Source organism: Thunnus maccoyii, chromosome 14 (genome assembly GCF_910596095.1).
Source record: "Thunnus maccoyii chromosome 14, fThuMac1.1, whole genome shotgun sequence".
In the NCBI taxonomy this organism is placed as follows: Eukaryota; Metazoa; Chordata; class Actinopteri; order Scombriformes; family Scombridae; genus Thunnus; species Thunnus maccoyii.
Window position 1 is genome coordinate 12,320,135 of NC_056546.1, and position 25,889 is coordinate 12,346,023.

At 41.0% G+C, this 25,889-nt stretch overlaps 1 protein-coding gene across 1 annotated transcript in view; it reads right to left on the reverse strand.

Moving 5' to 3' along the window:
- LOC121911401 (ankyrin-3-like) overlaps positions 1-25,889 on the reverse strand; it is a 125,661-nt gene that overhangs the window by 34,216 nt on the left and 65,556 nt on the right. The window contains exons 5-23 of the mRNA XM_042432830.1: positions 25,704-25,802; positions 23,694-23,879; positions 21,340-21,438; positions 19,536-19,634; positions 18,963-19,061; positions 18,183-18,380; positions 17,316-17,414; positions 16,989-17,087; positions 16,749-16,847; positions 16,466-16,663; positions 14,505-14,603; positions 12,216-12,314; positions 9,831-10,028; positions 9,365-9,463; positions 8,400-8,498; positions 8,106-8,204; positions 7,852-7,947; positions 5,880-5,952; positions 551-674 (exon numbers count right to left, since the gene is read on the reverse strand). Coding sequence (XP_042288764.1) covers positions 551-674; positions 5,880-5,952; positions 7,852-7,947; positions 8,106-8,204; positions 8,400-8,498; positions 9,365-9,463; positions 9,831-10,028; positions 12,216-12,314; positions 14,505-14,603; positions 16,466-16,663; positions 16,749-16,847; positions 16,989-17,087; positions 17,316-17,414; positions 18,183-18,380; positions 18,963-19,061; positions 19,536-19,634; positions 21,340-21,438; positions 23,694-23,879; positions 25,704-25,802 — 2,261 coding nt within the window. The remainder of the gene's footprint in view (positions 1-550; positions 675-5,879; positions 5,953-7,851; positions 7,948-8,105; positions 8,205-8,399; positions 8,499-9,364; positions 9,464-9,830; positions 10,029-12,215; positions 12,315-14,504; positions 14,604-16,465; positions 16,664-16,748; positions 16,848-16,988; positions 17,088-17,315; positions 17,415-18,182; positions 18,381-18,962; positions 19,062-19,535; positions 19,635-21,339; positions 21,439-23,693; positions 23,880-25,703; positions 25,803-25,889) is intronic.

The window sequence follows — 25,889 nt, forward strand, 5'->3', positions numbered from 1 at the left end:
GCCAGTTTTCCACTACATACTTTGTCCACTGTTTGAAACTGTTGTTGGGCCTGCGCTGGATCCCCGAAGTGCAGCTGTTCACTGAGATTATCAAAGGTATCAAAGCTCAAAGATACAGCTTATATCTTTTGTATTATACTATAGGCAGTTTATAATCTTTGCCTTGGTTTGAATGAGGCCACACAAAACGCTGAATCATTTTGTCAGGTTGAATCATTACATGGCAACTTTCCAGTGGCTTTCTCTGGCAATTTCCATTATTCTGTTTGTGTGTGAGTGTGTGTTGGAGGGACTGTACATTAATTAGCCTGTTTCTGTCCAACATGCTCTATACACTCTGGCAAAACTGCACAGCATATCAGACATGGTACCAAAAATCAGTGTACAACCACAGCATTGATAGAAAACATAATGCAACACTTTAGTTAGTTACTTTAAACATAACCTGACCAGCATTTTTAACTAAAAGCAAGTTGGACCAAATGTCAGCACTGCACCAGAGTACATCTGTGGTTTTCCTATGTATCTAATAAATATGACAGGTGCTTACCTGGCTGAGCGGGCTCCTATACTGAAACCCATATACCCCTCCTGGGGGAGAGAGTCATCCCCCAGCTCTTTGAGGTCCTGAGGCCGCAAGTATTTGTCCGTGTCCCCGGTCATCGCATCCTCACCTGGTTTGGAAGGATGAAATCATAAAATCCTCATGTTAACTTCAAAATGCCATCCGGGGCAAGAGAGGCGATGCGGCACTCCAAGAAAGGAAAATAAGCCCTCACTGCCGACATCGTCTCTCACTTATTTCATTATACTTACAGGAGGCCTTGGATAATTTATCAGCACCACTCTGACGTTAACTCCCCCAACATACAGTAGCTCACTGCAACTGCATAGCCCACTGCAACTTTTTCTTTTGTCTACTCATATGACTGTGGCACAACAACAACAACATGAAGCTGGAGCACAGAGCAGCCCCGATGCTTGAAACGACACAGGTTAGACAGTAATCATTTTTTTTAGAGAGAGAAATGCCATCAGAGACAGCAGCAAAGCCACTTTGCGGTATATCTGGAGCTCCCCTGTAAAACCAAACGCAGCTCCTTTCACAACACTCAAAAGGCAGAGCAGCAGCAGAGGGGTGTTTTTTTTTTTTAAAGCTACCAAAGCCTGGACACAAAAAGCAGGGAATGCGCAGAAAGTGCAGAACCGCACCGCACCTCGATCGGCGGACCGGTGGACGATGACACGCCGGTCAATGAAGCCGGCGGTGCGGCTACAGTGTTTCCCCTTCTCCCTCATGTCCGGCTCCTGTCCTGCCTGCAACACTCTGCTCCTTCACCGCAGCCCCTCCCCCTACCTTCGATACTGCCGCACTCCGATCACACACCAGCACCACTGTCAAGTTAGGTGGAAGCTTAACAAAAGTGTTTCCGGTGTCAAATTTCTAAATAAAACCAACTCTGTCATAAGGTTTCGCTCTTCTAATTGGTTGTCACGTTCAATAAACGCACACATGACAATGATCGATATAGGCCCTTGTCGTTATTAAGATAAATCTAGTGGAACCACGCGGACATCTCACTTCAGGAACACTAATTTGGTTAGTTGGGGGAAAGGTGTGCTTGCAGACACATGCTGGATTTCTGCACATGCTTGGTGTATTCACACAGTACTACAAGAACCATGATTTACATGATTTTACATGATTTTGCTTAAACGACCCACATGTGTTGAAATCTCTACAATCTACATAAACAGGTTTGTCAATATAGAAAAGTAGCACACAGCTGCTATGTGCACCCAAATAATTTCTATGTTTTTTCATGTTTAATGCATGCAGGAATATTCTATTAAGAAGTGTAGTACATTATTTGTCAAGTCAAGTCAAATTTAGCTATAAAGCACATGTAGAAACAACCCACGTTGACCAAAGTGCTGTACAGACCAGAGCAAGTAGCTAAAATCACAAATACAAGACCGACACAAACAACAAAGCACAACACATGGGGGATATGCGCAAGCCAAAATTCAGCCACATCAGGAGGATTCAAACGCTGGTGAATAAATGTTTTGAGCCTGGACTTAAAAGAGTCAATGGAGGGGGCAGATCTGATGGGAATGTTGTTCCACAATCCAGGGGCTCAGGTCACCCCTGAGCTTAAGTTTAGTAAGCATATTTCAATTTCCTACTTCCAAAATGAATCTCGGCTTATCCAAAGAGAACGCTGTGAACATTTTGCATTTGCCAGTATGAAGTAGCAGCCTATAGAGAGTGATGACAAATGCAATAGTATTGTAATAGCGATGAATTGTGAGATGCTTCCAGTCATAAAACAAAAAACAGTCAATACAGTGACTGAAAAAGCAAACTGTGATATAAAATGCTGACTCTGATGTGTTTTTTTTCCTCTGTGTGTTTGGTGGATGTTGACATCTAAGCCTCTTTATTCTGACACACTGAGACAGAATATGTTATCTTTAGAGCCAAAACCACTTTTGTCATCAGTTGTCCACACAGGAAGAAGAACAATACTACCATGCATAGGTTAGTGTTCAGGATTTTGAATATGAGACAGGATGTTTTTTTGTTTTGCTTTGTTTTTTTTGTTTTTTTTTTTAAAAAAAAAAACTGTTTTCCTGAGACAAATATTACGCTTTTATTCTGATGGTATAATTAATCACCGTACTTCCTGTGTTTTTCTGGCTGTTTCTGTCTGACTTAACACAACTGAGAAACAATCGGCTCTCCGCTGCTGTAATAATGTGTCACCGTCCCATTCAAGCTCAGGTACCCCCGCGCGACACACACACTCAAACACACACACACACACACACACACCCTGTCTAGGGTTTCAAAGTCACCTCATCACACTCTCTCTCCCTCATTAGCAAAAAACAAACAAACAAAAAAAACCCCGAAATAAATACATAAATGTCCACATCAAACAAAAATACTAAGTGAGCTGTATCAAACGACAGAGAACTAAATCAATAAAAGTTAAACGTAAGGTCTATAATGTATGACGACATTCTCCCACTTTCTGTCTCCTACTGTAGATCCTCAGCAGTTTTTTTTCACACCGCAACCTCTAAACAACATCAAAACTTCTTTTGATGCTCCAAAGACTTACCTTTGTCCCAGGCAGCCATATTGATCACAACTCTTCTTATATGCTTTTTCTAAAACTTCACAAAACGTTCCCAGGATAAAGAGTAAATCCAGAGAGAGGTGGTGACTATCAAGCAGTCCATTCAGGGCTTCTGGTGCTGATGGAAAATGTTGCCCTCTCTTTACCCCACGCACTTAACTCCACTCAGATCGGCTTGCGCGTTTGACGCTGGTGCGCACATCTCTGCCGCCCTCTCGCAAAGAAAAAAAAAACCCCTCAAACTCTTATAAGTTTTGCGTCTTTTTCCCGCAAAACAGAACACGCTGCTGAGCAGAAACAGTAAGAGTCAATGCCATCTGGCGTCGGCGGCAAAATCAGAGTTAATTCTCCTGTGCGGTCAGCTCAAAAAAGCTCATCTCATTGGATTTAGAGAATGGGAGCCTCGGTGCGTCCCTGGCTCAACAGCATCCACAACAAACTCCGGCTGACGAGCGTCACCAGGGGCCGCACTGGAAGTGTTTACCGCTCTGTGCTGGGCGCAGTCAGCTGACAGGTCGTTTGGGCAAATGCTTTTAGTGAGGCAGAGGGGGAACTCAGTGGAAGAGACAGTGACGGAGAGAGAATGAGAAAACTCTCACTGAACACTCCTTCTGCCTTCTCTTCCTCTATGGTGGAAGTTACTGAGGGAGTCTGACTGAATGTCAAACTGGGAGGGAGGGGGGCTAAAATAATGATGAAATAACCACATCGTGCATCATTTAGCCGTTTCTTTAAAAAAAAAAAAAAATCTTGAGCAACAATCTCTGTCTAGTTCTCCCTTCTACATGTTGACTCAAACTTGCACAAGAGTGAGTAAATTTAGAATAATTACGCAAGAGCTGTTTGACGGTTAAAGACCTTTAGTATACATAACACTATCTGAAGTAATAATATCTTCTAAGGTCAGCACTTTTTCACAATTATGGAAATACTCTACAATGTGATGAAAGCAGACTACAACAAGGAGTTAAGATAGTACCTTTAGTAGCTACAGAAGTCTACAGAAGGAATGAGATGAGCGTGTGATTGCACAGGCAGGCCACACACACACACACACACACACACAACAGCCAGAGACCAGGAGTGACTGGTCACACTCACTCCAACATACAGCCTAATAGGATTGGCTTCCCTCATATAGGATTAAAGAGAGATGTGGAAACTATTTACTTCCTCTAAGTCTTTCTCTTACACACACACACACACACACACACACACACAGCTGAAACAAAACATCCCAGGCATGAACGCAACAGCTAACTGAAGCCTGTCTGTTGCTGAGAAGTGAATATCAAAGCCGCTGCTGCACAAGTACAATGCTGATGAGTTATGCACACTGTATAAACAGTTTATGTGGTGCACATGAGGCCATGGATACTCTTATTATTTATAATTCCTGCATGGTAGGGATAACAGTCGATGAGGTTCTTCATCGTGCAGAGCTACAGTACGACCTCATCCATTGTCACCTGATATGTGTGTACTCGTAACTTGTTGAGTCTAGCTGTATCACCTGACATAGAAACTCCACTGCCCCGGCTGTCCCCTAAGCAACAGCCCATGAACAAGCTCATCAATTTTACAGGCCTGTTGGCTCTGTGGTTCCAAAACAAAGCACAGAAGACTGAAGTGGGCATCCTCAAACAATGTGACTTGTACCATAAACTACAGGGCTACAGCAGCTATCGTATTGCTAACTATGATATTAAGTAATTTATTGAGGTTTTATAAACAGTAAGATGTGATTATTTCAAAGAATATATGTGGGTCTCTGTCAGGTAAGTGCATACTCATTCTGCCGCCTGTAAAGTGAGTGACGTTGACCTCGTTTTTCATTTTTCTCACAGCAACACCTTCAAAGAGATTGTAGCGCTGATGTTAGGATGATACATCACAAGGTGCGTTTGATGAGGAGAATCATGCAGTATGTGACTCACGACGTTCAAGTAGTTAAAAATAACAAATGTTGTTTTTGACTCGCGGTGAAAATAACATCAGCAGTGTCAGTTTGTGAACAGAAACAGGACACTCCAACCTGTCAGAAAAAAAAGTCCAGATCTGAGGCCAAAGCAGCTTAAAAATGTAATGTTTGCTGATAGATTTATTGGACAAAATTAGGATGGAGATTTTGTGCAGGCTATAAAACAGTAAATAAAACAAAAACAAAGCTCACATTGCAGAATATCTGTTCTTTCTGACCCCCTCATCAGCCATTGAAAATAATTTTATTCAACAGCATATCTATCTGATTCATAGCACCTTACTGTGTATCATAACTTAACTGCATAGCCAAGGATCTCTGTATAAGTGGAAATGTGTGTGTGTGTTGTGACTCTTGAGTGAGATTGTATTCTGATTTTGACTGGAAAATGAACCACAAAGCAGAATCGAAGGGTTAGCTCTTCAACAAGACAGGTGAGTTATTTTAAGTGAGCTATATTAAAGGAACACAAACAAACAATAGAGCGGCGCAGACAGCAAACTGATGACAAATACCTTCATCAACATCTGACAAAGAATCCTCATTGAGAGTTTCAGGCACATTGACCCCGACTGTGTGATTTGAATACATATACAGTGAAACATGCAAATGTTAATAAAAATGACATCATAAGTCTATGGAAATCATGCGGTGTATTAATATTAAAAACGAAAAATAACCGTCTCCAAGTATCAATTAATTTAATTTTAGTCATCAATGGCTGAGAATGAGGAGAATTCTTCACGTACCTTCATCGTCCGACATGTCGAGGAACTCATTCATGGTCTCTGGGACATTGATTTTGTGTTTTTCTGATGCACTCTGTAAATACGAAAAGTAGATGGACAACTGTTTGTTTGTTTGTTGCACATTTGCATACCGTGAACCTTAAAGGTACGCTCCTGATACTGTTAAAACACCCAATAACACCACAAATCCCCCAAATTTCCAAAGTTGAGTGGAAAAATCCTGGGATTTAGGGGTGCCATAATAAAATCAGGAGATATATATATACTGAAGATTAACCATTTCAAAAGTATTATATCACCTGAAGCTGAAACAGCTGTAGTCAGTTAATGATTAATTGAGATCCAGCATTTACAATACAACTTAAGCCTGACCTTGACAGTGTATGCACAGTCTATGAGTAATGTAAATAATGATACTGTATGCTTGAAGGCTATTTTTCCCCACATCACTGACCAACAAAGATCCCGCGGGCTGCAGCTGCAGGTTCAACAGAGACATAAAAGAACAGCAGATGCCTCTGCACACTAAATAATAGATCAGTCACACACAGGTGTAGGGAAACGACCTTGATCAAAAGCTACGTCACAGTAGATAGAGATAGTTGTGACTAATACACTTTGCTGCTGATTGTGCAGGTTCCTCAGCGACCTCTGTGTCCGTCTCTTCAATCACTGTCCCCCTCACACTCCTGTCACCTCTTCATCATCCCACTGCCTCTTGTTCTTTCCCGCTTTCTCACTCTTCTTCCTCCCCCTCTTCCTCCCAGACACGTGTGTGGATCAGAACACTGTTAGTGACCTGGGCTATTTGAGGAGATCTAAGCCCTCTCTCTTTCAATCACACATGTGACACAGCGTGACTGACTGACTGACTGACTTGCCGGCTAATTTACTGGATTCACACACTGACTCCACTTACTGTATGACATTGGTTGACTAGCCAAGTCTCAATTTGGGCTGGGATACACTTGAATCAGGCTGCAGGCAAGCATATCCCTCACTGGTTTCCATTCATTCCACATTTGAGAATATACTTGCAGATCAACCAGCAACATTCTTAATTCAACAAACAACCAAAATTATAGACTATTTATTTCACATTGTTCAAGTTTTGGTCATTATTTGCAACACTTTTAGGTAGCTGACTCTTAAATCTTAGGTGTCAGATGATCCTTGAACATACCAACCTTCAACATACCTTTTAAAATCGCCCCTGCTCACAATTGTCTCAAGTTTAACATAGTATTAAAAGTGATTGAAGCCAATGAAATGTTGATTGTGGTCGATTACACATCTCTAGTGTTGGGTTGATTTTCATACCATTTAGAAGTCAATAGAAAATGATGGCATGATGGGAAACCCCCCCACCCCAACCTACAGTGGCTGCAAAACTTGTGAAAAACGGCCTCAGTGGAAGAGGACCCGCTCCCTATGTAGATTTAAAGGGCTCATTCTAAGGTAACAAAACCATGATAACTATTTTCAGGTGATTATACACTAATTAAAACATACTTATGAATATTATATTCCATTTCTGCCAAGTCCGTTTCACTAGATGCCACTAAATTCTACACACTTGTCCTTTAATAGGCACATAAAACACATAAAACCACCAGAATGATCCTTTAAAAGTTGGATACTGAAATGCAAACTAAAGTTTTTAATGGTTTTATACTGCCTCATATTGTCCCAGTACTTTACAAACCTCTACAAATTCAATGGAAACAACTTCCTAGTAATATGTAAAAACATTCTTTTCTTAAAGACGCATTTTTATTGAATATAAAATGTATTGTGTTGGCCTGGCTCTAGACATCATATACAGTATATAGTGGAAAAATGTTAAATAAATGAATGAAATAGAACAAAAAATGATACAAGCTATTTCCAGTTATCTTTGAGACTTAAATTATTTTGAGATTTCTGATAATCTAATACAGACTAAGTATATCAGAGGAAGGCAGTGTCTCACCATAGCAATCAAGTTGTCATCCGTCACGGGCCTCAGAGTGTCCACCACAGAGATGTACCCAAGACGACGGGCAATAGATAGGGCAGTGTTCCCATTCTGACCAGTGACAGCCAAACAGGAAGTTATTCACAGGAACAAGAGATGGACAGAAACACAAAAAGCATTCATTATTTCATCAAGCTACAGCTCTGTTGGAGAGGGCGTGCGTGTGTGTGTGTGTGTGTGTGTGTTTGTGTGCGCCAGTGTGCACTGACCATGGTGAGCTCGTTGGCTGAGGCCCCGTGTTGAAGCAGCAGGTTGATGATGTGTGTGTGGCCCTGCTGAGCTGCTTGGTGTAGTGGAGTGTACCCGTTCTAGACAGAAAAAGAGACACAAAAAAGATAATCAGGGAGAGAGAGGAATTATTAAACTGAATCCTCAGAACGAGCCAGAAAACAGAGCAAAAACATGATGAAGGTAAAGGAATTGTAATACAAGACTTTGCATGTAAGTGTAAGCATAAGTAAGTGGGGGCATGCATGTTTGTGAGTGATCATGTGTTTGTTTACCTTTGTTTTGCCATTGACTCTGGCATGGTGCTGCAGGAGGAAGTTTGCCATCTTTGCGTTGCCATAGTGACAAGCCACATGCAGCGGCGTGTAACCCATCTGCATGAATTAAAGTAGGTAGAGGAGGAGACGCAGACATGAAAGGACGAACAGATGAAAAGAAGAAGAAAAGATAGTTACTTACACCTACCAGAGGTCTTATCTTGTTACATCACAGAAAGAAGTGGCTCTTGTTTTGTAAAATGGATTTTGTAAGAATTCTGCAACAGTTGTGTAAATGTAAGAATTTTTTCTTTTAAAAAAGTCTCCACCTCTTAGCATGCTATCTCTAAATGTAATTTCAAAACTGCATCATATTTCATGTCCCCATTGGAATGTGTGAACAGTGCAAAATCGTAATGGAAGAGATCAGTGAATGAATAACCTATTCGCTGTAACCGTCCTGTCAGCACAAACACACACACACACACACACGCACAGACACACACACACACACACACACACACACATACACACACACACTAATACTATATAACCTTCAGCTAGTGCAGGTTTGTCTCAGTGAACGTGAGCAGCCTGTTATTGGGCCCGTGTGTATGTGTGTAAGTGAATGTAACAGAGTGTCACTGAATATTAGAGCATGTACACCTTCATGTGCATGTTCGCTGCAGTGTGTGGTGCATCCATAAAGACATTAATACCTTCCACTCAGGTATCAATCCTTTATTTATGTAGCACCTGAGAAGATGTGTGTGTGAGTGTATTTGTTTGAAGTCAGTACTATTCAGGTAAATCCAATTCAAATATAAACAAACACAAAGACAAGAAAAGTCAAAGATGCGTGTCAACAAAAGGTTATGCATCTAACTTTAACTACAAAAAGAGGTTTTAAGACCTTAATCTGTGTGTGTATTTACAGGGTGTGTGTGTTTGTGTGTATTGTGTGCATCACGAGAAAGCTTTACCTTTGTTTGTGGGTTGACATCAGCCCCGTGGTTGAGAAGGACTTCTGCAACATTGACCTTGTCCTCCTGAGCTGCTAGGTGGAGTGGTGTAAGTCCGCTCTGTATATAAGGGAAGGACACACACAAACACGTGTGAACGAAATAAAAAATTGTTAATGGTGGGAGCACATAAAAAAAGGACTGAAACATACCGTACTACAGTATCTCTCAGGGGACAGGATAATTACTGTGTTTTTCACTTGGTTTGGCACGTGCAGGTGAAAATTAGCATGTTAATGATGAAGCTAGATGAATGCATCTAATTTCAAGAATGAAACGGGGATGGCTTATCTCTACCTGGTAAGAGGGTATGTTTGTATATAAGTACTTGTGAACCTTTGAATGTGTAATTTGTGTCTGCAGGAGTGTACAGTATGCATACATAATCCCACATTTGTAACTGTACATGCTGTGTCACTGATTCTACCTTATTGCACATATTGACGTTGGCGTTCTTGGCCAGCAACAGTGACACCAAGTCCACGCTGCCCTCCTGCGCTGCCAGGTGAATGGGGCTGATGCCTTGCCGCGTCACCGCGTTGGTGTCGGCGCCGTACTCCAGCAGTGTGGTCCCAATGTCCATTTGGTTCTTTTTGGCAGCAATATGGAGCGGCGTGTAGCCATTCTGAGGTGAAAGAGATGAAGGAGTTAGCAAGATAAGCTTCAGTGGATTTGATGGTTGGTGTATTATTTTATCTATTTTATTGTTATACTCAGTGTATAAAACAGATAAGATTTTCATGTGAACCTCTTCTATAATGTATTTAATTCCATTCTGGATCAAAATGGAATTGACTTCATACATTATAGACTATAGGGTGGACAAAGTTGTAGGATGACAACTATGGTTAGGAGGCTGTTGTTTTCTAATAAATGTCTAATACATTTATGTTGAAAGAATGTGCTTCAGAACAGAAAAAAAATATTTTTGCGGTCATGACTGTGGACTGGAAGGACTCGATCCTAAATCAAAACCCTGACATGAAGCAGAATGATGAACCTCTGCCAAAAAACAGTTCAGAAGGTTCAGTAGTTGAGCAAAGGGAGTTCAGTATTACTGTAAGCAGAGAGGTAATGCCAATATCAAGTACTGGCATTGGATTTGGCAGTGTTGGTATAATACAGATGATGATCAAGTCAGAGAGGAATCATTATACAAAGATTTGCAAGTTTTGCATCTAAAAATGTAATTAATTTGTGGATTGACCCACAGATACCATATACAAGATAATAATGACAATAATATTAGATTAGATTTCAGTTCACAGACAATAATAGAGGCTAGGGTGCCAGAGACGTTTTGTCTGCCGTGCGGTAAATATTGTTTAAAATGACCCTTGAGATCAGGTTTGACTGATTCCTTTTAAGGAACAAGACTATGCAAAGAGCTTGTCAATGAGCATCTAAGACAAACACACAAAGGTTTCACTAAGCTGGGAGAACACATATACAACACAACAACAACAGACAGGGGAGCAGCTGAAGAGGGGAGCAGTCCCCATTCTGACATTCCTCACTTGGGTCACCATGGAGAAGACATTCGAGACGGCATTAAACTAAAGACTGCATTTGAATACATTTCCATGGTGGGATCTCCTTTAGTGGTAGCGTGAGCTGCAGGTGGGCTTTATTCAACTCTCTGAACAGCTTTGAGGTCCACAGAGGGGTGGGGTGATTTTAGCTTAAATAAGAGCGAGTAAAAGGTTGAGTTGAGTGTGGAAAATGAGAGAATACTGATGTCTTTCTTGAGTCTGTGTGAAGACTTACTTCACGAGTCAGAATCTCATGGGTGTGGTCGGAGGCATATAGAGATGTAGTGCAAGCATGTGTGTGTTTGCACACATGCATGTCCAAAGGCCTTTAAACAACCCCTCAAGTTCACACAGATTGACTCCTTTCCAAAGCACTTAAATTAGACCAATCACATCAACTTTAGCACCCAGCCAAATGAAAAGCAATTTATAGAGGGAGAGAGAAAGGGAGGCAGTGAGGAATGACTAAGAGTGTGGGAAGGAGGCAGGAAAAGTAAAGGAATAAATAGAGACAGATACAGATTAAAGGAGAGAGAGCTAGCGAGAGACAGTGCCAGTGACAAAAAGGGAAGACAATGAGCGAGGATAAATTAGCTTTATGTTTTGGTCTCTTCTTGCGGGATGTCTGTCTCGGATGTCAGTGGATGGTCCAAACAAAAACAGGCATTTCCTGCCATATTTCGGTTGCCAGTTCTGCCACTCAGCTCATACTTGTTCTGTGGTTTTGACAGACGACCAAAGCCTAGCAAGAGACTAACCACAACTTGACCATGTGTCACTGACCATGTGTGTTTGTGTGTGTCAGACATTTCAACATTACTAAAGTGTTTTGGGGTTTTTTTTTGGTCTTTATTGAGAAGACGTAAAATTTACAGCTCTGGAAAAGACATCACAAAAGTGTGTGGTTTGAAGTAGTGACTGACTCTGTAGTAATTTACAACATATATAAGACATCATAAGCCGCTTCACGTGTGCTTTCCAGTTTTGCTTTATGAGAAATATGAAATATAGCATCCCGTAAACCAATGAGCCCAATATGCTGACCGTGTGAGCTAAATTCTGGCCAATGGAGTGATTTCAAAGACTTTCCTGAGCTCAAAGAAAAAGCCGCACTTTCACTCACAACGTCTAAGACGAGACAAGATGGGAATGGAAGAATGGGAGCAAATGGGTGAGTGTTAGCTCTTCATACATACAGATGAAAGTTGTTAATGGCACTGAGGGCATAAGACAGGTAAGTTCATGTTAGTATGTTTGTTAATGTGTGTTTGTGTGGATACCTTGGCGGCAGCGTGTGGGGAAGCTCCCTGATCCAGCAGCAGCAGTGCCACTCTCTGATTATCGTAGTGAGCGGCTACATGCAGTGGAGTTAGCCCACTCTAAAACACCCATACACACACACACACACACACACACACACACATTCACGCACATACGCACACACACAAGCATGCAACACAACACCCAGTTAGAAGATCACTGAATACACACAAGCACAAACACGCCCATAAGTAAAATGAGAGCACCGAATCAACAGGATGTAAAGACATGGAGGGAGATGGACATCAAACTGAGGAACTTCCAATCCACAGGAGACAGTTTAGAGCAACAGCTTAATGCTGAAATCTAGAGGAAGAAGCTCAGGGAGGATGGCGTTATCAAAAATGAGCATGTTGTCACTGTCCTTTGAAATGTATCTCCAAAATGTCAACTTTTTTTGTCAATTGTTTTTTAAATGGTTCATGTAGCTTAGAAGCAGTAGAATTTTCTCAACCCATAAAGGGACACTTAATCCTCAATGTTAGTTGAAAAATTCAAAATCGACAAATTTGGAGATACAAGGTTTTCATTAGACAGCTTTGATACAACACATGAGAATTTATCATTCTTTTTTTTAGCAGGAGTAGCAGGAGTAGTAGTATCAAGAGTGCTAGCAGCAGCAGTAGCAGCATGTTGTTGTCATTGTTTAAAGATCCCCTCCAGACATGTTCCCAAACCAGTTGTGATATCACAAAACCCTTGACTCAATGAAACTTTCCCCCTTCAGCAGATTAATTTTAAAACAACCTTCTAGTGTCAAAATGCACAGCTATCAGTGCATTTTTAAGTGGAGGGGGTCTTTAAAAAATCACATGTTTTATCACTTTTTATCACTACTTCTTCCTATAGTACTGTTATAAAGTGAAAACAAAGGCTTAGAGTTAGTTGATGGTACCTTATGCTTCTGAGAAAAACCCAAAGTATTCCAAGAACACAGTATGCTACTATATCCCACTCAGCAACCACTACTGAGTCACCAGGATGCTCACTAAGCCACTGGAATGTCCCACGCATTTAACAATTACAATATTCATAAGAAGTGTGCACAAAATATTCTAATGATCTCATTGGATGTTGTGATGTGTTGTTATAACTGTCATGGAAAAGTATGAGAAATGGTGTTTTTTGGTCCAAACCAAATAAATTGATGTGTTTCTCTACATCTCTAAAGGGAATAAAGTAATTAAACTGCAATAAAGGCCTGATTTTGCTTTGTGCTTAGACTCAGTACTACAATGGGACTGATTATAGCGTGACACCACTATGCAGTGTGGAAGCTTCATTATCATACCTAACTGCCATTATCAATCAATCTTTATTTATATAGCGCCATATCACAACAGAAGTCATCTCAAGGCACTTTTCACATAGAGCAGGTCAGACCATACTCTTTATTATGTTAAATGCTCTCAGATGGTGGCACAGACACACACACACACGCACACACACAACAAGCTAACACTGTAATCAGTGCCAGTAGGCCTGTGCTAAGTAAGTGTGTCAATATGTGTGTATGTGTGTGTGTATACAAATGCATTTATACAAGGGTGCATGTGGAGGTGGAATGAGTGCATTTCATCATGAGAATAAAAGCAAATCTGCCTAGAGGGTTTTTGCAACAGGACAAGCATCTGTTGGGCTGGTTGTCCTGGGATAAGTCCTAAACCTGCCACTCCTCCTCAACACCCACTCTCTGTCCAGCTGCAGCTTGGAAAATACAACTCAGAAAGGGTTCTGTTTACTTTCTTTGAGACAGGTTGGATAAGGGCAGGCGACAGAAAGACTTGGAGTTTGATAAATGATCTTGGTATCTGAACGACTTCCTGATTTGGCTCATTTGTTGGCCAGATCTCACCAGAAATGTTGACTGTGCTATCCATAATTAAATATGGTCAAGATATGTTTGCCACTGAATATGTATATTTCTTTTTTGATGTTTTGTGTTTTATATATCAGGTTATTCTTTGGAGGATTACTTATGGTTCTGATCCTGACACACCTTGTGATTGGTTGCTTGTACTAATGAAGAAGGAATTTGAGTTTATGTTCCTCTTCCATTTATTGTCGTCCGTTCTGTTTAAGAGTGTCATCATCTGCCTAACATGTGCTTTCTGTGCCAGGCCCCTCCTTCCCCAGACAGCTCATGTTTTCTGGCAGCAACTCATCTAAAAACACCCTAAAAATGTCAGTCAAGATTGAGCATGATTCCCTAAAGTGTCCTCTTCCCCTTTTTTTTAATGACACCTCACCTTTCCAGCAGCATCAGGTGCAGCTCTTTTCTGTAGGAGCAGCCCGGCCACCTCCATCTTGCCGTACTTGGCTGCCACATGGAGGGGACTGAACCCTTTCTGTTGAACACAAAATAAGATATATCATCAAAAATGAAAGACAGAGGAAAGATGGAGAGGACAGACAGGATAAACAGAGAGGGTTATACAAACAGGAAGTAAATATTTGTATTTTTTAAGTCATGAGTTCAGTTCTTGCTGGCCTGGGGTCAAGTCCAGCCACATAATATCATAGTTTCTCACATAGTTGTAAAGAACTCATCTCAACAGTTAAGTTAATCTTTTTTACTTCACAAGATAAAGGATTTGTACACATAAAGTGTAGCAGCACAACTGACAGATGAAAATGTACTTTAACAAAGATTTTTTGTTTTTTTTACTTAGACTGAACCATATCAACCATTTAAAACCCATTTAGACTATTAAAAACAGACTGTTTCACACTAAAATCAACATCTCCGTCAGCTACAATGTTTGAATGACATTTGAAATTCAAAGGCATTGATAAACTTAATATCTGTTGTGGAAGAAATTGAACACGGTGATGTAAACCTACTATACTATAATTTACCAAATACAATTTTATATCTATCTATTCCTATTATCTGTATATGAGACTAATTTAGTTAAAACAACATAAAATTATTTCAAGGCATGTGATACCCTGAGAAACTAAGCCAAAGGCCCTTATTTCTACATGTATTCCACATCTATAAATGCTGGCTGTTGTATAATGCGATCATGTTAATCTTGGCTTCCTTCCTGTGTGTATGTGAAGATATTTAAAGACATTAGGTCATATTTTCCAGAGGAATGTGGGACTCCCACAGATTCCCATTCCATGCTCTGAAACTCTTGACCTCATTTGTTTGATTTGCTACAGTCAGTCCTCATACAGTTTATACAGTAACTAATCATTTTAAAGACATGATAGGTAGCTGGATAGAAAGTTTAGTTTTATTTAATTTTCCTTTTCTTTTAAAATATAGGAACTTTAATGATATATTTGCTCCCTAAACATCACAAATGAGTCAGTTCATGCTCCCTACACCCCCTCCCCATTTTCAATACCCAGAAAATTATGACATAATTTCCTTGAACAGCTGACTCAGGTGATGTCCCAAAAGATATGTTACGATATACATATGATGTGTGTATGTGTGTGTGTGTGTGTGTGTGTGTGTGTGTGTGTGTGTGTGTGTGTGTGTGGGTGTGTGTGTGGGTGGGTGTGTGTGTGTGTGTGTGTGAGAGAGAGAGAGAGAGAGAGAGAGAGAGAGCATTGGCACCATGGGGTTTACCCTTCATTAATCTGTTCCACTGACAGAGGTCACCTTCAAGGACAGCCCCCAGCAACATAGCACACACATGCACAAACCAATTCCATAAAGTCTACTCTACATCTCTTTCTGACCTTGCTCTGTGCAATTAGTCATATGTGAAACCACTACCACCAATATCCGCCCATGGTTGACTGCATGGATAAAAATAAACCTCCTGAGCTCCTAAATTAGTCAACACTAATACTAGTACTGACCTGATAGTGAACACTATACAACTGATGTGACTACATGACTGTGACAGAACTTAACATGTGTGAGCCTCGTAAGCTGGTTATAGGCAGTTTATGAGCCCCATAACTGGAGACTGGGGATGCAAACTCTGACTAATAAACAAGGTAAAATGATCACCATGACAGCTATTGGAAACAGAGACTGGTGCCCACTAGTGGAGATACATGGCACTGAAAGTGCTGTAGATGATCTGTGCTGTGATGTTTTGGTTCTCCAGATACGTTTGTCTGTGTTTGAGTGTATGTGATGTCATATGAAAGAAAGAGAAATAAACTCCTTTACATCATGCCCTCACATACTGTGTACTTCTGTGAATTTGCATAACTGTGTAAGATCCTCCTCAAAACCCACCTTCGTAGAGGAGGTGAGTGAGGCTCCATGCTCCAGCAGCATGGCAGCGACATCATGGTGTCCTTCGCGGGCAGTCAGGTGAAGGGGGGTGTAGCCTGAGGTGGTGGCTGCATTAGCAGAGGCGCCGCACTGCAGCAGCTGTTGGACGATGTCGACTTTCCCCAGCCGACTGGAGATGTGCAATGGTGTCTGGTCATCCTGCAGAGAAGGAGAAAGTGACTTCTGGCCCAGTGTTTTATCATTGTTTGACAAAGAGATTCATAATAGGGCTCAGTGTTCTAACCTTGGACTTGGTCTCCACCTTGGCTCCATTTTTCAGCAGGTATCGGACTACGTCTGCCTGGCCTGCCCTGGCTGCCATGTGGAGAGCTGTTTCACCTCTCTGGAAGACACACAGTGGTGTTAGCTTTCCACATATGGTGACGTGAGAAGTGAAATCTGGGCGGATATTCTTAAAAATGTGTATTTCTTAACATGGAGTCTTAACATGTAACGGTGCATGATTAAAAAATGATTCACTCACTACATTGGTGGTGTTAGGCGATGCACCATGGTGTGTCAGTGAATGGACAATGTTCTCATGGCCCATGAATGCTGCTACATGGATGGGCGTCAGGCCAGACTGCAGAGAAAGAGATATGGTCATTATCATAACATGTCACCTTACGCTCTTAATTTAGAAGTAGCACTAAGACAAATCCCTATTAAAAGGAAAGCTGGAATGTATTAATTGGTATAGCTCTGAATAGTTAGAAGTCACTACAATTTATAGGAACCACTTCTGGCACCAAGTGGTAAAAGGCAGAGTCAAGTAGAGTAGAATAAACTGTGGTCCGTTCTGCTGTAGTACCTCAGTGACAGCTTGGATAGAAGCTCCATGTTTTAGCAACAGCTCCATCACTTTGACTCTGTTCTTCTTGCAGGCGATGTGAAGCGGGGTGAAACCGTTCTGCACACAGACAGAAAAGAAGAAGAAGAAGAAGAAGAAAAAAAAACAGATCAGTGTAAAGCCCACACTCCAGTATCTTCAAGATGGAATTTCCACAGCTACAAAACGAAGAACAGCTGTGTGGCTCTTTTTATTAGGCTGATAGGGAGAAGCAAATGATCTGCCAGGAAATGAACGAGTGGTAAAGAAAATGACAGTTGCAAACCACAGGGGTGAGAAGGAAACCTTTTCTCTCTCAGTTCTTCTACTCCTCCTCAAATCTTAGAAAATTCCTTTTGTATCTTTTTGTGTAAATCAAGTTAAATCTACTCTTCAAAATTCGAGATTTCTACCACCTTGCTTCACCCTCCTGCACTCAAAAATTCTCTGCTTTTCTTCCCCACTGCATCATGTATCAATTTTTTATCACTTTCGGGTGAAATTTGTACGCCTTAGTGTCCAATCCTTTTCTCATTCTCTTGAAGTGAATCAGTGCAGCAATAGCCTACTGGTTGAATCATATTACATCATCTACAGTAGATGATAAAAGCTCCTTTCTTACCAATCATCATTATTGATCCATTATTCTTTACAAAGGGACATTTTCAACACTGAACACTCGTACTCAGACAACGATCAAATTTTTAAAAAAAATGAACATCAGCACAAAGATATTGTCTTTCAGCAACCTTTGTCCAACAATGTCACTTTTGGTCCAGAATCTGCTCCCACATGACCCTTTGACTTTTTACTTTCAGTCCCATTCTTCCCACCCCTTCAGATTCCTACCAGGGCCTTGGCGTTTGGATTGGCCTTCTTGTCCACGATGAGCTTGGCCACCTTGTAGTGACCACAGTGAGCAGCGACGTGCAGCGCGGTCAGGTAGTCGTTGGTGACGTCGTCCACCGGCACGTCATGCTGGAGCAGGAGCTGGACACAGTTAAGGTGGTCCCCCTGAGTGGCCATGTGGAGCGGTGATAGGCCGTTCTACAGTGGGGGGGAGAGAGAGGGAAAGAAAGAGAGAGAGAGAGGGGGAGAGAAAGAGAGGGGCAGACAGAGAGCGAGACAAAGAGAGAGACAAACACACACGCAGACGGACACATAGACAGATGGACAGACAGACATAGTAAGTTAGGGCGTGGCCATGCGCTGCACAGACAGACTGTGAAGGAAGTTGCTGAGAAGGTTACAGAAGCATTGTTATAACGAGGCCATTACAACAATGTCTATTTTGTTACACTGGTCGTCCTGCGCGGTCAAACTGTAGGGCTACGCAGCGGAGACAGGCTGTTCTGGAGAGGTCGCACAGACGTTATGGAGACAATGCGACAACACTACAGCAACAACAACAGGCCTGCTATCTGACTGGATAATAGATTTCAAATGGCGCTGTGTGGTGAAGAGAACTAATTTATACAAACGACTGTGTTTATTATAGTGTTACTGTTGAAATGTGACCTATTCTATTCTATTCAATTCTATTCTATTACTGCCAGTGAGTGTTTGTGACCTTTCCTTTCCTATACTAAGTAAAGCAGTGTCTCCTGAATTGAGCGTCCCAGTAGCTACCTTGGTCTTGGACAGGAAAGGAGCTCCTCGGTCTAGTAGGATTTCTACCACCTGCTCGTGACCGCTCCTCGCCCCACAGTGAAGAGGTGTCAGACCATCCTGGAGAAGGAGAGAGCAATTGTGTTAGAACAAAATAGAATTAAATAGAAGATACAACTTTATTGTTGTGAAACCATGAATTTCTTCCCTTGGGTTAATCAATAAAGTGTTATCTTAACTTATCTTAAAAGTGGAAAATTGTATTTGTCCCATTCATTTCTTACTAAAGTTTAAAATTGTGTAAAAAAAAGTTGTAAAGGGTACAATTTGGGTACAGTATTGATGAGTATAGTTGCATTATGGAAACAAAATGAGTAAAGAATATATACACTTGACATGGATTGTGTGGTGTTTCATTTGATGACTTATCCCTTATTGAACGTTAAGATCTGATGATCTTAAATGCACTTCAGCAGCTGATTTTTCTACAAACTACAGTGACGAATTAAACCTACAGAGAATTCCCTTCGGCATCATGTGTCTGTGTGTTTGTCTGAGTGTTTCTTACTGCTCTTATGAGAACTGGGTTCTCACCTTTGTCTTGGCGTCAATTTTGGACCCTCTGTCCAGCAGCAACTTGACCATGTTGCTGTTGCCCCTTTTTGCTGCCACATGAAGCGGCGTGATGTCATTCTGAACAAAAAAAGAGGACATTAGTGTTGTGATTCACCTGTCAAAATAGATGTAATGGTTCATTATTTGCACAAAAGCAAACATTATGGTCATCAACTGAAAATGTCTGTAATTAAATTTTACGTATTTAATTAGATATATTAGAACATATAATCTGGTGGACTGTAAATAGATTGTAATGCTTTTAATGATATTTTCTCAGCTCTAATGGAAACCCTACAGTACTCCTCATTAAGGGTGCACAGTCTCTTATAATTAAGCAAGCAACAGTGGTGAAACAGCTTCATTGTTTAATCCCTCCACTTTTGTAGCATGACTCTCTGGATCCAACATGTAATCAGTGTCAAAAAGCAGCATAAGCACCAACACTCCTTCAGACACTAGCTGATATAATTATGGACCACTGTTGACTCTGGTAAGCTAATGTGACAACAAACACATTTTTGAAGGCAGGCGCTCTTGGATTATAGTAAATATTAAATAATACCCTGCTTATTATATCAATCTTTAAGTAAGAGTGCAGTCACCTATTATGAACACTGAGATGCAGATCGGCTAATGTGACAAACATACTGCTGGCTACTTTATTTAATGGAGAGTAGGGAATTTGATTCTTTAAATGAATGATAATGATGCCCCTTGTCAGTTGGCATTGTTTACAGTGTGTAACTTTAAGAATGCACCGACAGCGAGGTGTAGACCAATATGAGCTTCAGTGCAAGTCCATCTAAATTAAAGCATGTCTCACAACTCTTCTCCAGTACACCATTCTTTATTCACCAAATGCTTTTGGCTATGTTGCCTTCACCAGTGTGGCATCTGAGGTTGTTTCCAGTTTCCTTATATACAGTTTTTTGATCAGTCATGTGACTTGTAGATCATCATAGATAAGTATAGAAATAGCTTTACCATAATCTCTGTTTTATAATACAAAACAGCAAATTCTGTATTGTTCAACCTTGTTTTTTTTAAAAACACAGTATATCTGCAGTTGACCTTAACACATCTATCCTATAGCTAAACTTCCTGTTGTTTTCAAAAAATGATGGTTTTTTTAGAACAAATATAATCATCATATAAATAAGTGTACTTTATTTTTCTCATTTAACCCTCTTGGTTAAAAGTGACCAATTTAGGAACAGAACATCTCTTGATCTCCTCCTGTATTTGAAAGAAACACCTTATCAATTCTTATCTATTTAAGGGTAGAGACTGGATTAATGGTTAATTTCTATGAAACATGCTACAACTGAATAGATCTCTTTTTCACATTGTAAAGTGCACCATGTTTTAATTTTGGTCCTTTACTGTTATTTATTATTTGTCCATGTTGAAAAGTTTCATTAGATGTAAAGGAAAAACAAGAGAGAGAGTTCAACAACTCATTACAGTTCATGTGGGTGGTTTTGGTTTCACAGTGTTTTTCGTCTGCCTTCACCTCTCAACGCCAAGTCTACTAATAAACCCAGCATGATACATCCAATGTTTTACATGTTGTGTCTTCAGCTGATGCTCTTTAATGGTGTTCATTAATGGCTTTCATTTGCAAGGAGTCCAACATAAAGGTCTTAACTGAATACAGTACACCTCTGTGTTTCCCCAGTGGACACTGTTTTCACCATATGTGGTTAGTGCATCTTTACTACTGTTTACCTTCAGTGTTGGTAATACCCCTCTCAGACAGCAGAGGGCAGAATAAACTCACCCTCGCCATGAAGTCCACAGCAGCCCCTCGGTTCAGCAGTAGTGTGGCCACGTTAATGTTGCCATAGTGAGCTGCGATGTGAAGCGGGGTGAAACCACTCTGAGGATGGGAGAAAGCCGTACAGCACACACATGCAAACACACAAACAAGCACACACATCATGTTACAAACAGTGAAACCTGCCACACTTGTAAAAGTCAATACAGACCTTGAGTTTTATAGCGGACTACACAGGCCTATAGCCTACGTACAATCACACTCAATCAGACAAAGACATATTCAACTATACACTGTTACACTGACACCTGACTTTTCTCACAGGGGCAGAAAAAGTCCTTTTATTGAAGCATCAAACATGGGGCCAATGGTATGCTGACAACTAAAGGGTATAAAATTCAGTATACCATATGAGCTTCTATGTGCTCTGAAATATAATTCATTATGCATAAACTACTGGTTTATCTGTCAAACTTGTATCTATCAAACTCATGCATTGTTTACCACAGTGTACGAGTTCAACAGAAACTATTTAAATGTAATTATAGTAAATCTAAGTCATCTCATTTACAACATTTTGATCAATTTGTTGTGCTAAAATTGTCCCGCAAATGAACCTAATGTCTGTTGGATAACATCTTGAATGAGAGTCATACCCTGGTAAAACCCCTGGCTTACTGTGCAACAGCTGTCAAAGCAGCAGGACACTGGAAAAGGTCTCATCCAATCAGTGAATGAATCTCACATTAAGCTGTCTAATTATTTGAATCTCAATTTCAAATAATTAATAATCCAGTGGAAAGCAGGTGTCTCAGACATGTGTATCCACTGTGCTGATATCCGATGTCCCAAACATCCGGACCAAAAACACTAAAACTATGAGCATTTGTTACACAATCACATTAGAAAAGTAAGGTTTAAACCTGACACTTTGATGGACTAACAGGAAGTTAATCTTGTTCTTGTTTTTTCCTAAAATCTGCACTAACTTTCTTCCATCTTCCATCCACTGATAAACAAACTTGTTTACCATGATGCATGAGCCTCAGATCAACAAAGCCATTTTTGGATGAATCATAGCAGTTATCTGGTCAGCCTGCCAAAGCCAGAAACAATGCCAACCAAAACAGGGCCACACAGAAGGTGGCCACCTGGCTTTGGTGTGATGAAGGGGCCTGTGTTACCATAGAAGCAGTGTTGAGGTAGCTTGTTGCTTTGGTCCCATGAAAATGCTTGAGGTGCAAGGGTTGAGGATTAGAAGTACTAAGAATGAATAAAGGGTAAACTAGTGAACTAATTAGACTAGCTGTCTGTTGCTAGAAGGCTGGGTTCCTTTACAGCTTAATGGAGAATTGGTTGCCATGCAGGTTATGGACAAACCACTACTTTCTAATAGATGATAACCACTTTTCATGCCAGCACTGGTTATCATGTTAATCAGTTTCATGGATCGACTGTGTCAGAACACATCAGGACAACAGTTAGTCACAAATAATTTGCCAAAAAATAACAGCCGAAACATAAACTTTAGGCACCATGAAACCATTAAAATCATGGACAGTCTGGATACCCAAGCCTTCAGCTTCAGGCTTTGCTAAATCAGTAGTAGTGAAACATGCGCTGTAATTCTGACTTTCTCTAAAACTAGAGATATCTGCTACATGAATGAAGCAATGAACAGGAGGAAGACGAGACTGAGTTAAAATGGAAAAGGGGATGCGACAAAGGGCTGCAGAAACACTACTGCATTAAATCAGGGGCACTGAAGTGTTTAGGGTTTTATTTTTCAAACTGTTTATGAGCTGCGATGGAGAGACTAAGTAATGTACTGAGTAGAGGTGTACCTCTGTTGTTCTATTCACCATCATCTACAAAGTCAGCCAAGAGAGGAGAGAATGGGCAGTTAGTGAGCAAAACAACAAAAAAGGGCCTCCACTCACATGAAGTGGAGGAGCAGAGAGAGGGGATAAAGAGCTCAATATGAAATAATTCAAGGGAAAAACGTTCTGCACTTATAATCAAAGTTGTTATTTAAGAAGATTTTAATTTTGAGAAAGTTATTTCTCAAACTAAAATCCCTCAGCGTGATCATACATCCACATCTCCTCACACCTGTCATCCTAAAGGATACAAGTTATTATACAAGTTATGTACAACAGTGCGATTCAATATATACAAAAACAAAAATGTACTTCTGCTCCCTTCCCCTATCTGCCAAAAAGAGCATCAAGAAAGAAAGAGAGAAAAGGGTAGCAAGAAACAAAAAACTGAAAGAAACACAACCAAAGGCATCAATAATTAAAGAAACAATTAACTAATCAAAAAAACAAAGCAACTGTCTAGAGACCGTTGCTCACCTTGGACTCGACGTCCGCGTTGTGGTCATTCTGTAGTAGCAGGGCCGCGGCCTTGGTGTCGTCCTTGCGGGCAGCGATGTGCAGGGCAGGTAGGCGTACCTTGCCCTTTGTATCGTTCTCCAGCAGCAGGGAGACCACCTGGTCATGGCCCTGCTGGAGGGCCACCGCCAGAGGGGTGAAGCCATCCTGCATGTGAGGAGAGAGAGAGGAAGTCAGTGGGGCTCAGATGGGTGCCGAATGCATTACTGGTGATGGAAGAGATATGGGATGGTAGTGATGACATGTGTGGGTTAAGAGCAGGTTATGGAGAGATGCTGCTCCAATATTACATTTTGCTGAATTATTATTTAGCTGCAGGCACAGAGGAAAGTAATGCAAGACCCCTTTAATTGTGTAGAAGTGTTAAACAAGAGATAATGCAGGTGTTATTAATGATCCAATGGATTCAGGTTTGTTTTGTTTTGTTTTTTTTAACATATTTTTTGTTTTAAACGACAAATCTTTATAGTGCAAAGGTTTAGTCTGAGAATGAGCTAAAATTTGTGATTTGTTTTTGCATAAATATCCATAAATGTCACTAAAAAAGCTAAATTGAGGGGTAACATAAGGGCAACAGTAATATGCCTCTATGTTAAACTACAAACATTTTGTTTTTAAGGGTAATTTTGCCAGAAACGAGTCAGAGATTACATTATGATTTTTTATCTTTTAGTAAAGCATTACCGGAGGTTAATTTTTAATATTATATATATAATATACTATTACTAAGTCTCTTGTCTCAGTGTTTCCTTGGGAGGTCTCAAGAAAAAAAATCATCTGGACACTCAAAGTTCAAAACAGAAAACTTTTGAGTTCAACCTCCTGACATGTTAGGAGTTGAATGCTTATAGCATTGAGGATGGTAAATCATAACTTAATACCCCATGTGTCAAACAGATATAGAAGTTACTGTACATTTACGAGCCTCCTCTCCATATAGAACTCTGATGTAAGTTACATAATGAGAGGATGGGGTTGAAAAAGCACATGTATCTCCCACACACATTCCCCTTATGTTGCATAATTTAACTGTCATATCGTGCTTTCTGCATACTGCATGTCTGAATATGTGTGTGCGCAGAGGTATTTGTGCACTTGCATATGTGCCTGCATTCATATATCATGTTCACACAAGTACTGGATCTATGTGTGTGTGTGCGTGTGTGTGTGTGTATGTGCAAACATATTCTATGTGTATGCATGTCCTGAAGGGCATCCCAGTGTTCTTCCATGTAGCCCATAGATGTTAACCAGCAGACTGTAGACTTCCTGGGTATTCCATTAGCCCCATCAGCTATTTATCTCCATATGTGCACGTGCTTGTGTGTGTATACGTGTGGTGACTGATAAGTATTTGTGTGTGTGTGTGTGTGTGTGTGTGTGTGTGTGTGTGTATGGGTTCCACAAGCTGAGCAACGTAAATCAGAGCAGTAACGGCAGCAGCAGCCGTGAAGGAGAGGCAGTGAGCGCAGCAGACCTCATCAGTGACCCACTCAAGGTCACTCTGCCTCCACCACCATACACTACCAATCAATGAAGCTTTGCCTAGTCCCTCGTGAAGAGATGGGGAGGGAGGTGGGGGGGGGGGGGGGGGGGGGGGGGGGAGCGGAAGAAGGGGCAAGGCAGAGGAGGAGGGTAGAAAGAAGGGGAGAATGTGAGACAGACAGGATGAGATAAAAGAGAGGACAGAGAGATGAAGAAGAAACGGACGGAGACACAGACAGATGTAGGGGGAGTGGAGGGTTGGGATGGTAAAAGGTGGAAGGGAAGGAAACAGAGAAGGAGAGGAGACGGAGGTGGTTAGTACAACAGATGTAAAGACCATATATGACTGAGGCAGAGAAAATGCATGGAGACACAATGGTACGACTATAGAGAGGTGGAACGCAGGACTGGCACACATACACATTGAACGCACACACACACACACAATAACAAAAACACACACACACACACACACATGCACAGTACCTCAGTGGCCATACTCTGGCTGGCGTTGTTCTCCAGAAGGAACCGCACCACCTCCAGGTGATTCTCCTGGGCTGCCATGTACAGAGGGGTGAATCCATTCTGCACACACAAGCATAAACACACTTAATGTTATAACGGGCTAGACACATGCTTCAACTAGTTAGACATGCTCTACACAGTTTTGAA